The 13,923-nt window shown below is 41.0% G+C and overlaps 1 protein-coding gene across 4 annotated transcripts in view; it reads right to left on the bottom strand.

Moving 5' to 3' along the window:
• Positions 1–13,500, bottom strand: part of ARHGAP22 (Rho GTPase activating protein 22) — a 166,608-nt gene extending 153,108 nt beyond the window's left edge. For 2 of the 4 annotated variants that reach the window (XM_033001794.2, XM_033001795.2), the window contains exon 1: positions 1,394–1,484. In XM_033001794.2, coding sequence (XP_032857685.2) covers positions 1,394–1,427 — 34 coding nt within the window. In that variant the 5' untranslated portion in view covers positions 1,428–1,484. Of the gene's footprint in view, positions 1–1,393; positions 1,485–7,460; positions 7,539–13,454 lie in introns of those variants that run through there. The other 2 variants (XM_033001799.2, XM_033001796.2) reach the window with 2 other exon arrangements.
• Positions 13,501–13,923: the final 423 nt, after the last annotated feature.

The raw sequence follows: 13,923 nt of genomic DNA, 5'->3' as shown, positions 1-13,923 counted from the left end.
GTCCCATAACTAGACTTAAATATATATTAAATATATATTAATATACAATTTAGTCTCTTCCAGATGAATTGAAGAAAGTGGAAGAATGGCAGTCATGCAGTTGTGAAAGCCTGTGTTCCTTGTGCTAACACAGACTTCCTGTACTACTCTAGTCACATCATTTAGCTTGTCTCATCAGAGCTGTAATAGGCCACAGGAATGCTGGATAACAAATATAATAAAGACTGGAAGGAGATTAGACATCCCTTAGGAAAGGGATGGCAAAGAGACAGCACCTACAAAAGACTTGCTTGTGTAACTAAAAAATAAGTACATATGGCTTTGCTGTGGGTGAAGCTGTACATACTGGTCCATATTTAATGGACTGTTGGTATTTTAAAGACTGTTCAGCGTGTAATACTGCTTTTATATATATGATGCAAAGTGACATTTGGCTTGAAGTATCTGTCTCAGAATCACAGCAGTTAGAACCAGTGATACTTTCCTATTTTATAATGCTGGCATAGCTGAAGAAAAAACTCAATCTTTACCTACTCTTCTGACAGTGTCTGCTTTTGCTCCTGAATGACATTAATCTAGCCTGTTTCCAATGGGTGGGAAGATATCCCTCTGAGACTGTCGTTAGGCTGTGAATGGCAACAGTGCTCAACAAATGCCATGTCAAACAAGGAACTGGTGCTGCAGAAGGAGATCGCACAATACATGCCCCGCCAGAACATCTCCTCCAGGCGAGCCGGAGTGGAGACACCAGCTGTGCCCTGCCCCAACTGATAGCTTTACGAACAGTGCGTACCACACCTCGCACGTCTGAACGACTGCTCAAAGCAGCTGTTGCAAAGCCAGGGCAGGTTTTCTTTCCTTCCTTTGTCTTGCCCACAGCTCACACAGAACGATTTTCCTCACCTCCTGCTTCCAGCCCTGGAGGGATAACGTTCTACAGCAAACTGCTTCTCCAAGATGCTGAAGGTAAACTTGTCACAACTGTCTCCAGCTGTTACGATGAATTTCAGCATCAGAAACATAGCATTAGTAACCACCACAGGGGTGTAAAGGCTCTGTCAAGTCCCAGGACGCAGTACGATTTTTAATTATCCCTGCTGCTCAGACCTGACATTACAGACGACGGCGATGAACACGACCGCAAGTCCCTTCCTCCTACGCTTCATTCTCCCCGAACCTTTGCAAGCGCCGCTCGCTCCCGCTGCCCTCCCCAGGGCCGGCTTCGGCCAGCGGGGCAGCAGCCCCGCTCTGCCCGGGGGGCAGCCACTGCGGCTCGGGGGGCGGGATTCCGCGGGCAGGGGGACAGGCTCTCCGCCACCGCCGGGACGTTTCCCCCGTGCCGGCAGACCGCTCCCTTCCCCACAACGCGAGGCGCACGGGAAGGCACACTCACCTCTCCTGGCCTGCCGGATCTTGGGGCTCAGCATGCTCCCGGCTGGGCGCGCCGCTGCCGGCAGCCTCAGCGGCCGCCCCCGGCCCCGGCCCCGGCCCCGGCCGCCGCCCCGCGCATCGCCGCGCCCCGCTCACACGCCACTTCGCTTCCAGCGCTGGCTCGGGGTCGACGCTTCACACGGGGCTAAATAAATGCTAATGCATTATTTATCCGGCCTCGAATTAATTCCCATCCAAACTAGGCATTAAGTGCCTCGGTAATTACTGTCGATAAATCCCTAGCGCGCAGACACGAGGGCTGGATCTGGCTCATTCTGCTAATCGGCCACGCATCAGTGTTACTAATATGCCTCTTTCAGGGAGTAGCGCCGATCCCGCACTCCCACTCTGCATCTTTCTCTGGTCGCGCTCAACAGACGCTTTGACTCGACAAGGATCAGATCAGTAGCCGAATCTCTCCGAGCCAGGGGAAAATAAAGGGCACAACGCACAGGCAGAGAAGCTTGCGCATCTGATAAGGCTGTGCGTTAGAAGAAATACCAAGTGAGCTGGTCTACAGGGCAGCGGCGTGCTGGGTGCCTGCTGAGCGCTGCACCCCGCCGAGGAGGTATTCTGGTGAGAGCCGGGGGGCTGAGAGAAACGACCCACTGTTCCCTGCAAGGAAGAAAAATCTCTTGCCTGCACTGACAGCCTGGAGGGATGGACACAGGAGAATGCCATCGCTCCATTTTAGCACCCATCTTTTTTATTTGTACTCCTTGCTAAACATTCCCTCACCTCACCCCTCCCTGAGGGTGAGGCAAAATCTGCAATCAGTACTGAGGAATGGGGGAGGAAAGGACTAACATTTGATGAAATAGTTAGGTACTATTAAATAGTATCTATAAACTATAAATATATACTCATATGAAAATTGAATAATTGACACATCCTGCCCCTGGGCTGCTCTTAGCACAACTTCCTTCCTCACCATCCCCATCTGCCTAGTAGGTCCTGCTGCAGTGTAGAAAAGGGGGTAAATGTTTCCCTAGCACTGTGCATGCCCTGCAGTATCACCTTACAGGTTTGTGTTACTGAGTTGCATTGACAAAAAGCATTTGAGATTCGCAGAGTCTTCTTCTGCCAAGAAGACTCATCATATCTTGGATACTGAATACTTGCCATCAAGTCATATCTGCAATAACGGAAGAGGTTCTCTGGCCCTTTACAGAGGCTTTACTTCTCAATATGCAGGTTGCAACAATGGCTAAGATTCTTTGGAGCTTTAGCTGCTGGTAGAACCAGCTACTTAGAAGTGATTGCAAATCCTTGAGTTCTTGGTGGCCGTCTCAGATTTACACACTTGTAAATGAGCCTGGAAGTGGGATCTGAACTGTCATCTCTGTTCTGAATACACACGCTCCTGCAGTTTTCTCCCCACTAACCATTTGTATTAGCCTGGCTTCAGCACAGTGAAGAGCAGCTAACTGGTGATCCCTTGGCCAACAAGCTTAGCAAACATCCTGATACTATGGATAACCATGAACATCACCAGAGGGAAGTTATGCTTCTGCCTTTCTGCCCAATGTCAGTCCCCAGATCAAAAAGTCATTCTTACCAAACATTTAACAGAACTCTCTCTCTCCGTATTTTTAGCATTTATTGTCTGCCTTAATGCTGCTTATACACATAATTTCACAATTTGAGCAGGAAGTCAAAAGGTGTGTACAGTAAAACATGACAAGAGTTAAAGTTACCTGAACTTTTAACCTCATGGGAAATATGGGACACTTCATCCTGCTAAGTCACTTCCCATGAAACCTTGATTTCCCCTCTGGGGAAAGACATTCTATAGGGACCTATATAAATAATTCTCATATTCATGGGTAAAATTAAACCATTCAAACAAATAACATCCAAGTCCAACACTAAATACTAACTTTGAAGGTTTTTTGGTTAAATAAAAAAGTACTTGATGTAAACAAAAATATTCAGTTGGATCCTGCTTGAAATGTTTTGCTTTGACTTAAACATTTCAGCCCTTCTTAGGGCAATTTTCAAAAGAGCAACATAGCTTAAATGATTTTTTTAAATGTTGGAAATCTCCTACTTTTTCCTCCCAGCTTAGACATGATAAATTCAGACCTGAATTTCTTAGATGTACTTTTTGGGGCAAATAATTTATTTGTCAGGGAAAAAAAAAAAAAAAAAAAAAGCTATTAAAAAATGCCAGCTGAGATAGAAAAAAACCTAATCCTCTCCAGCAGGTGGTTCCATGCTGGATGCTGTGCTTTGCTCTGACAATTTAAAGAAATAATTCCTGAAAGAAACTCTAAGAATAGGTCCAACAGAAAGGTAGCCTAGCAAGTGTCTAGAAGGAACCAGACCCTAAATGAATGTTTAAATCCTGAAGCTTCGTACTGAACTACTTAGACTGAGCAGGATAATTAAGACAACATATCTCAATGATTTGTATTTACCTTAATTCTCCTGTGAGTTTCACAGCCCCTTTCCATCCCATGGCTAGTTTCTCAAGGTGTGTGTTCCGCATCTGCATTGACCCCACAGAACCACATCCCATAGGGGCTCTGCTTATGGAGCAGGGCTGGGAAAGCACTTCATCTGCAGCCCAAGCAAACTCTTCACCTGCATGTGTCCCACACCACTGCCAGCTGCCCCTTCAACACACATACCTGGCAAGAAGCATTTTCAACATACACCCTTATGTATAAAAGGCCCCTATGTAAAAGGTGACAGTGCTCAGAGTAATCCATGGTGAGGCAAGAGAGGAAAAACTATCAAGTAATGGTCAATTTAGTTTATTCTCCCTAGGTCAAGTTTTGTCTGACTCGCATGCTGTTTCCAAGCAACAATGGTATTGACAACTTTAACTGATTGTGAAGGACAGTAATTGCAATCTGAAGAGTACATAAATATATTGAAATTCATCTGGCAGTTCACCTAGGGACAAATATTTTGGTGCAGTAATTTTTCTTAAAGAAAAGGAGTGTAAAGATGTAAAGAATGAAGGAATAATCTGTGAAAGCTCTACTTTCACTGTATTTGCATCAGGTTTCTCTCTCTGAATATAGAGTCACACAGTAGAAAAAAGGGACACTGGTTTAGCCCAGCCCAACCAGGGTTATATTAGCCCTGTATTTTGTTGCTAAATAAAAGCTGGCAGAGTACAGTGGTGGTAGAATGGAGGAAAATAGAGATACAGTTCTATGACGCCAGCTCTTCCCTCTCACCTAGCAAACTCTCTGAGGGGAGTTTGAAAATACCCCAATCAGAGAATTTAGACAGAAATGCCAGAAATGCCTCTGGGCAGGCTTCCTGGGTTGAGAATACCTACCTGAGATTGTGTGCTGAGTCTCAGCTTGAGTCCTTGCACTAGCAATTCTGAGGAATGCCTACTTGCTGCTTCAGAACATGACTCATCTCTGTCTGTGCTATTGAAGCCAAACATTATAAGACCAGAAAAATTCTTGCATAAAGGTGTAGAAGTAGCTGTACTAAAGTCACAGCAAGCAGCAGAGTTAATCTTAAACCTAAGTGCATTCTACAAAGACAGCAAAAACCTATGCTCTGCTCCTGAAGGGCATTAATAGACTTAACAGCCCTGACCAGCCTCACCTGGCCACCACCCACACCCTCTGCCCATAGGCCCAGGAGCTCCATTTAAGCTCAGACTTGGACATTTACTTTTAGCCTGAGCTATCTCGTAGGAAGAGTGATCTCTAGCTGAGTTATACTGCTGTGTGGGTTCAGACTGTGATCTATGGGCTGTTGTTTTTTTTTTTTTCAGTTTGACATTGAATCTGCCTTGTTGCTGTGGATCTACTTAAGATAGTGCTGGATTGCGTTTGATGTTAGTATCCTAATTCTGACTATGAGCTGTGGGTAGTTTTCTTGGCTTGACCCTAGACATCTTTTCTCATCGTGAATGTGTTTGATCTGGACTCAGGATTGAACTTCACCATTATTTCTAAGTCTTTCTTCCCTACCTCACTCAAGTACTGTGGGGACTATGTCCTACCCCGCTGTGCTGTCTGTCCCCTTCATTTAGGGAGCAAGTAGTAATTGCTGGTCATCTCATTTTAGAGCTAGGCTAAAAGTGGCCCAATATGGCAAGCTTCTTGGGAAGCTGCTGGGCTGCAAGTAATAAGACTTTTCTGACTGACTGATACAAGGCAAGAGGTACGTTCCTGATGGCTTGAAATACCAGTGTCAAGATGTGTACCAGTCATTAGAAACCACTGTTTTCATGGTTCTATCCCTCTGCTTGTCCAAAACCAGAATGGCAGTCTATCATAGAGCTCTAGGCATCTACAAGGCTAGAAAATATAAATCAGCTGACTAACCAAGTACTAGACAAGCACTACTATCAGTCTCTGATGTGAATCTAAAAATAAATGTGATCATTAATTATCTGATGCCTGTTTGGAATGTAGGAAAACTCTTCTTTATATCAGAAGTATTTACCATTAATTGCTAAGCACACATAATGATGGAAGGTGATGGGGCCTAGGGATTAGGAAATTTAAGGAGAGTGGGGAGGCACAGCCTCCAACCTTAATACCATCAAATTTCTCATGGCTATAAGCAAGATATTCAGTCTCAGGTCCCATCCACCTCCATGCAGTTGTTTGAGACCTGGGATTGGCAAGTTCCATCTGAATGCGGAGCAGAGGATGATAATAAGATACTGCAGCAGGGACACTCAGAGAAGATGATTCATATGTTGGCGCCAAGGCTGATGGCTGGAGGCTATGAAACATGTCAGGTACTTGAGATGGAAGAGTGCGTGGGCCAGTGAAGTTGCTGAATGTGTGTGTGGGGGACTGAATGGATCTCTGTTTCCACAGGCTGCACACAGAGCATGCTGTCACCTACCAGCTATTACACAGAATATCCTTGTTTCCTCCTCCTCATCTTCTGCTTCCATATACAGGCCAACAACTTGTTGCAACTAGCTGATTGATATATTTTCTTTACTCATCAGCAAGACGTGTCTGGATGAAAGCCCGAGATCTAATCACCCTGGACTTTGGCATCATTGAACTCCAGATCCAGTTTATTTAGATAGCAACTTTGGTTACAATCTCTTCTCACGTGGTATAAAATGGAGTTGATGGAAAAAGGACCAAAGAAACAAGGACCATGGTGTGCATTTTGAGATCAAGAAGTGCAATAGCATTGCTTCTGCAAGGCAAGCTCTAATAATTATGTATACAGGAACTATGGGAATTCTGCTGAAGAAGATTGGGCATAAATTGACTTTTCAAATGTCTAATGACCAGAAGGAATTTCAGTTTGATATGACCCTTTCTTCTAGCCTTAAGTGATCACTAGTTCAAACCTCTTGATGATGATACCATCTGGTTTTCCAGGTTGAAAAGGGCTACTGACCTTTCAGCTGCCAGTAACCAGCAGTTTTGACAGGACATACAGAAAGAAATGCTCAGATCATGAAGGCAAAATCCCTCTGATGTACTTCTAAGATAGCTTCTCTAGTACAAGGTAAGCTAATGATGAAGGATGAAGACAACTGTGCAGATGTTCTAGAGCAGCTCTGGAAACAAAAGTATGGAAGCTCAAAGGTATTTTTGAGAAAAATGTGAATAGTTCAGAAAAAACTTTAGTTCGGGGATTATGTAAGACCAAGAGATAAGAAATGGAGCAATTTCTTTAGGTTTGGCTGAAAACTAAGAAAATGCATAAGCCCAATGGTATCTTGGGGTTCCCAGGGCTAATGCTTCCCAGAGGAGACAGTGAATATGCCAAGCACATCAAGATTACTAGGGGAGGACAGAACAATGATCTCATGGAATTACATTCAGGAATGAAGGGTAAGGGGGAGACTAAATGAATAATTTTTAATGTTTTGCAGAGTGAAACCAGGCAATTTCTGGGTATCTTTATCATTCTTTTACAGTCACTGTTCCTTCCCATCTAGTCACACTCCACAAATATGTCAGGAGTAATTAATCTTACATTTCAGGATGTAAGAGTGAAACTAGAGACAGCTACAGCTAGAGAGAAGGTTGTAACACAGCTGTCAGACTTCAGTGGGGCAAGAAACTTACCAAGCAGAGATACCGCTGGCAGCCAAAGATGACTTTAATTTTTTTCTTCTTTGTAGTGATGAACATGCACAAAGTGTACCTTTATCCCTGCAGAATCTCTTCTACTGCTGTAGCTTTATACTGACTTTATTCAGAAGACTGCCCTGTGAGTAGGAAGAATAGGTATTTTACTTAAGTGGCCTGCAAAAGCACTTTGGGAATTGTATGTTATTCTTTATAGTAGATAATGAAAGCCAGACTTGTTATTTTCTTTCCCTTTTTTGTTTGTTCTTGGCAAACATCAAAGATGGTGATGTGCCTATTCTGGTTTTCCTATAAACAGTGGTCTCTGACCATGTTGAAGATATGCACTGTACTAATGAGAAGCAAAATCTTTAACAGAAATTTCTGACTTCCAGTAAGTTATTAGGCACTGCAACTGAAGAGATGACAAAATAAAAGCTAGACAATTCTGAATGATCTGATAAAGATTCCCAACTTTGTTTTGTGATGAACCTTCATACATTGGAGGCAGGCAAGACTTAGATTATGAATGTAAAAACTTTCTTAAAACAAACAAATCTCTTATAAATCCTAAGATTCTAGACTTCTTTAAGCTTTATAAACAGTGAGAAAAAGGACGTTCATAGTTCTTAATTTAGTTTGTGTATTTTCTGTTCTGTACTAGTCTTTGTGGTATCATCCTTATTACACCAAGGGCAATGTCAGGAACAGAATTTATATAAATACCAGAAATTCTCTTGCTATTGCAGTACTCCTAAACATGTCTGCAAGCAAAATTCTCTTCAGTAATGAAGTCAACATAAGGGTACTACAACAGGGTGTCTCCAAGTATTGCATCTCATTTGCCTTTCACAGAATAAGCAGATAAATTACATATATAATGGATACTAGTTGTATGGACAACCAGCGCCTCCCTTAAATTTGTGCATAGATGATAGCTTTATTAACAAGGCAGGCATAAATCTTTTTACCTTTGCAATATCTGCTGGAGACACCCCAGGGCAGATCAAATTTTGAATTATTTGCTTCTGCTCCATACAAGATCTAGTAAGTATTTTCCAACCTGAAATAGAATGGCAATGACGCTGTGACTTGTGTCTCATAGCCAGATAAAATACTGAGTAACATAATTAAGGTAAATACAAATAAATTTTTCCTGAATTGTACTTGGCTTGAATTCTGTTTCACATCTGAATAAAGGCTATCAAGACAGTTGGGAACTACGGAATATCACCTACAAGGAATAATTGAGGGAGACAGACTTTCTTAATCTGTCAAAAAGGCTAATGGGGGATCTAATAGAAACCAACAACTAGTTAAAGGATAGTGAAACCAAAAACTTTGTGGCAGTGTTTGATGCTAAAACAGAAAGCAATGCCCCCAAGTTTCATCTTAGAAACTCATATTGGAGCCTAGGAAAAACTTCTTCACCAGGAGGGTGGTGTAGCACTGGGTCAGATACCCACAGAACAGGTGAGATCTCAGTCTTCAGAGATGTTTGAGATGGCTAGATTAATCTGGTTTTGGTACTAGCTCTGCTCCAAACAGAAGGCTGGCCTAAGTAACCTCCAGAGGTCCCTTCTGTCCAACATTTTTATGAGTCTGTTTGAAAGCCAGTTTTCTGCTGTTATATCTGTTGGTCTAAAGAAATGCTACTTTTCTCTCCAGCCCTTGCCTCACTAACACCTTTAGATTGATCACAGGTCTAACAGAGCTGCTACTGCAATCAGAATTGTCAAATCAGGGAAATAGCAGCTGAAGGTCTTCCTTTCATCACTGCTTCTTTCAAATGGATAATTATTCTCTCAGAAATTCTCTATGAAATAAATTATGATTTTCCTTGAACTTAATTTCCTGATTCCCATACAGAAAAGCATTTAAAGGCTTAACTTAAAGCTATGAGAGACTACTCACATGCTTCACATCAAAATACATGCTTAATTGACCTGTTGGATCAGAATTATTGGAGTAATTTGTGTTGTTTGGATTTTGCTTTATGTAAGCAAAACCTTAAGCTTCAAAGGAAGCTACATGACCAAGTCCCAGTTAACCGTGCTGTCCAGACCAGGTCTCTGATTCTAATTGTATTATCTATACTGTTATGCCTCCAGTTGTATCTTGACATCAGTCTGCTCTCACTCAGATCTCCCAACAAAATTTGTCTGTTTGTTTCTCTGACATTCCTGGGACAAGTGGGATGTGAAAGCCTGGAGACATTATTGATTTCTCCCCTTGTTTATCTGTTCCTCTATACCCCCAGACCTTCCCTGCACCTTTTAGAACAGTGACAGCAATATACCCTTTAGTCAGGAGCTGCAGGACCTCATAAATCAGCTGCATTAAAATGTGGTAACCTGGGCAATCATTTATCCTATCTGTCATCTATGGGTCTAAAAGAAATGGGGTCCTTGATTCAGAGAGGAGATAGAGAAATGCATTATTTAAAACTTAAATGCTATCTCTGCAGAATGGATTTTTTTTTTTTTTTTCTCTTTTAGTGGCAGGAACCAAAGAGCAGTGCATGAATATTTTAGACACTGGCATCCTCAGGAACATATCTCCTCCTGCTGTCTCAGGGAAAAATATAGTCATATAGGCAGATCTGATTCAAAATGAAACTAGGGTGAAAACTGAAGGCTAGGTAAAAAATGAAGGGAGCTAAAAATTTAAAATGTGCTGTTATTTTAACACTGGCCCATTTTTATTCTGTTTCAAATCATGAGAGAGAAAATAATGAAATTAAAATAGAGTTGTAATTATTAATGACTTCTGGACTTGGGTTTTGGAGACCTGGGTAATATCTATGGCTTTGCCACTGGCTGGCAATGTGGACCTGGGTATGTCATTTCAATCAATGTCACATTTTCCAGCCTGTGAAATGGACATTGTAATACTAATGCCTCTGATAAGCTTTTAAAGATGTATGGAAAAAAATGTCCAATAAAATAGGTTTAATATAATACTACTTATTAAACAAAAATGTGTCCTGAAAATTTCTTCCTGTAAATATTTTTAGATCAAAATATAACACAAAAATATGAAAAGCATTTTTGTTTTTTAAATAATGATGTCAGCATTTCCATGGTGGGGGGAGGGAAAATAATTTAGGGATCATAATCTTTTAAAATCAGCATTCAGTTTAGAGCATATATAACCCTAATAAAAGTGGTCTTAATTTTGATAATCAGCATCTCATTTACAAGGATATCTGTTTCATGGAAGATGACAAATGCTTCTTCCCTTTCCCTGTCTCAGTATTAATATGTGGAGTGGACTTATTTGGGACTATTGGGACTATCCAACTGTGTATTTATACAAATGTTTTCTCAGATATGGTTTCCTGTGGAAGTTGTCCACTTGTAGCAGCTGCAATGTAATGAATCTGCATAGAGATACTTCATTTGAAAATCAGATATTTGTAGCATCAAAAAAACCTCTGTGGTTCTAAATCCTTATCAAGACAGCTCCTAAGGTTGTGTTCCTTTGGGGAGTTTATAGTTTGAAGAGAAAACATATTCTGAAAAGCTCTATTTTACTGGATTTAGAGAGACAGAACTGAACTGTGCATTAAAGTTGTATGAATAGGATTTTTGTTTGTTTAAAAACAACCAAATAACCCCCTGAAAATTAACTCCCCACAAATGACATTTGTCTCGATGTTTTATGTTATGCTTTATTTAGCTTTGCTAATGTTTGTGTTCAATGTTTAAATGAAAAATGCCTTTTCAAAACAAAACATCAACTAGTTTAATTCTTAAAGTATTGAAAAAAACCTCTTCTATTAAATATCCCTTATGTTTTTTTCCTTTGCCAAATTTGACCTAATTTACAAGTAATTTGCTTTCCCCCAAAGGTCCGTTCTTCATTCACAATCTTTTATCTGCTCTGCTACGTGCTGATATCTTTATAATCTGTGCCCCTGGAGTGAGAGGGTCAAAGTAGACCACTGTTTGCCAAGTGGCTTCTCTCTTGGTTGCCCAACTGAAATCTGTCCTTTCCAGAGACTGGTAGGAATATGAAAATGTAATCCTGTAAATGCTCATATTGCTGAAAGTAAATAATCAGGAAAGTAAGTCATCATATTTTGTGCTATGATACTCTCCTGTATCATTCTTTAAGATGGACTGAGGAAAAGAAATTGAAATTGCAATTGTAACAGGAAAATGAACCGAGTACCTGCAGCTATATGATTTCTGCTGCCTCATGTAACAGCAGACCCTGAAAGCCCTTCTGTTGTACTGCCACCTGGTGACGCTCAGAGAGGAAGGTGCCAACACAAAAAGATGCTCAGAATTAAGACTGCTCACGTTACCGCTGAGACCCACAAACCAGGTAATGCCTGGAGCTCGGGCAGAGGCTAAAACGCTGTAAGATACAATTTCATATTTATGGCCTGTATGGAAAAAATAGGTGCGTGGGAAAGGAAGAGCTCTGAATATCTCTGTCACAAATGCCTGTGTTGGGCAAAGGTAGCCTGTTTGAATTTTTCATCTTTATTCTTATCTCATTTGACCAAAAAAAAAAATGAAATAAAAATAGAAAAGTTTAATGGAAAAGGATAAGAACTTAAATAGAACTAAAAATACCACTAGAGACAGGCATGTCTATATTAAGTATTTAGTCATATACTTGTTATCTGTGCATTTAGGATGTCTTTTAAGATGGATCCCACCTCTGAGCTACTCCTCTAGTTGTGCAAAATAAAATCCATGGGACTGACTTTGACCAATTTTTTTTTGTACTGGTAACTCTGCCATTGATCTGAACACAAGTTCTGGTACTAGTTTGTTGCTACATAGTTGGCATGAAGGGGACAAACCTTGCAAATTACATTTTGAATGTATGTTGGTCCCAGAATTTTATAAAGTAGACTTCTGCTTCCTTCACATTAGAGACATCTGCACATTCCTCTAAGCATTGTGTAATGACTGATGCACTGAAATACAAAACAATTATTTGTTTCACCTCATGACTGGTGGCTAGTTTTCAGACAGTTTAACAACTCTTATTATTGAGTAAGCATTTTAGACCTCCCTGTGAAGCCTACCATTCACATTTTCCTGCTTACAGAGTGGCAATTCTTCTAGGTAGAGACAGCCTTAGAGACCCTGTGTCTGAACTGGCATCCTAACACACAGCCTTGCAAAAGGAATTTGCTGGTTTGTCAGCTCTGAGCCACTGCTCTCTAGCCCTGGAAAGGTATGACAGTGAAACAGACTCCTATCTGACACTGCTGCTGCAGAATCTGTTGCGCTTCCTTCTTGTGGTGAGCCTTTCTGCAAGGTAACTACTGCATTCTTTTACCACTTCCCCCTTTAGTCCATGTGGTAGCAGCCTCTGCTGCAAATGTGAAAGCTGTGCTTTCAAGTTCTGCTGAGAACAATGAGCTCAGAAATAATCATGCAGCCAGTGACTAGTTTCTTGTTCTACTTTGCTTCTTTAACAAAATATTTGTATGTGTTTAGCACTAGGGTTTAATTTCAAGTCTGATGTTACCTCTCTGCTGAGCAGCAGCAGTAATTTTGTCTGTCCTAATAGATCAAGTTCCTAGCACAAAAGAAAACACTAATGTAGAATGTGGCTATAAATTAAGTAGAGATTAAGGAGATTTTTTTTTTTTTATTATTTACCAGCCTAGAGCAGAGTCATCTGAACACCCTAAAAGCAGTCCTTTCCTCGGAAAAAAGCAAACCACAGTCCCTAGAGAAGCCATGCAGCTTCAAGAACTGTATTTTTAAACCAGAGCATACTAGGTAGCAAAACTACTGCTTTCATCAGTTTGTCCCCATTCCTTCTGTCCAGAATTTTGTATGACATGGCAAAAGGTACAACCAAAGGCAACTGGAGTATTAGTTCAGTAAATATGGAGATAAAGAGAAGATAGATAAGTTCAGTTCAGAGAGCTAGAAGAATATTTGTAGAAAAGCCAGGCTTATCCATGAATATGGTGTAACAGCTCGTTAAGCATGCTTATTAGATATCTGAATGTACCTGAGTAGTTATCACTGTGGGAAAGCAGCTTTCATCCAGAGTCTCTCTGGGAGAGCAAGGTCACGGGAGCAGGAGTTTATAAATACATTTGGGAGCTGCAAAAGGAGAAATAATAGTAGTTAGTAGGGGACGTATCAGAGATGAAAAAATGACTCCTCTTATACTTGTGTTGCAAGGTTTTTGCTTAATTTGTTTAGCCTGAACTTCAGGCTTCTTATTTCCTCTAAGATGACAATGAGAGTTGCTTGCAGAGAGCAAAGAGGCATGTTAAACAGGAACTAGAACCAATTTGAGACTTAAGAAAGTGGTGTTGTCTGCAGAGGTTCTGGTGCTTCTTCTGCAGAGAGAGTGAGAAGAGTAAATCTTCCAAGAAAATAACTTTTGGTCAATGTGTTTATGTAAATGTATCTTGTGCTTTTGTCTGAGGCTGTGCCCAAGAGTGCTGTTTTCTGATAAGTGCTATGTGTTA

The sequence above is a fragment of the Tyto alba genome, unplaced genomic scaffold (assembly GCF_018691265.1).
Source record: "Tyto alba isolate M040663 unplaced genomic scaffold, T.alba_DEE_v4.0 Super-Scaffold_1, whole genome shotgun sequence".
Taxonomy (NCBI): domain Eukaryota; kingdom Metazoa; phylum Chordata; class Aves; order Strigiformes; family Tytonidae; genus Tyto; species Tyto alba.
Note: the sequence above shows the minus strand (reverse complement) of the source record. Positions and strands in the feature narration are given on the sequence as shown.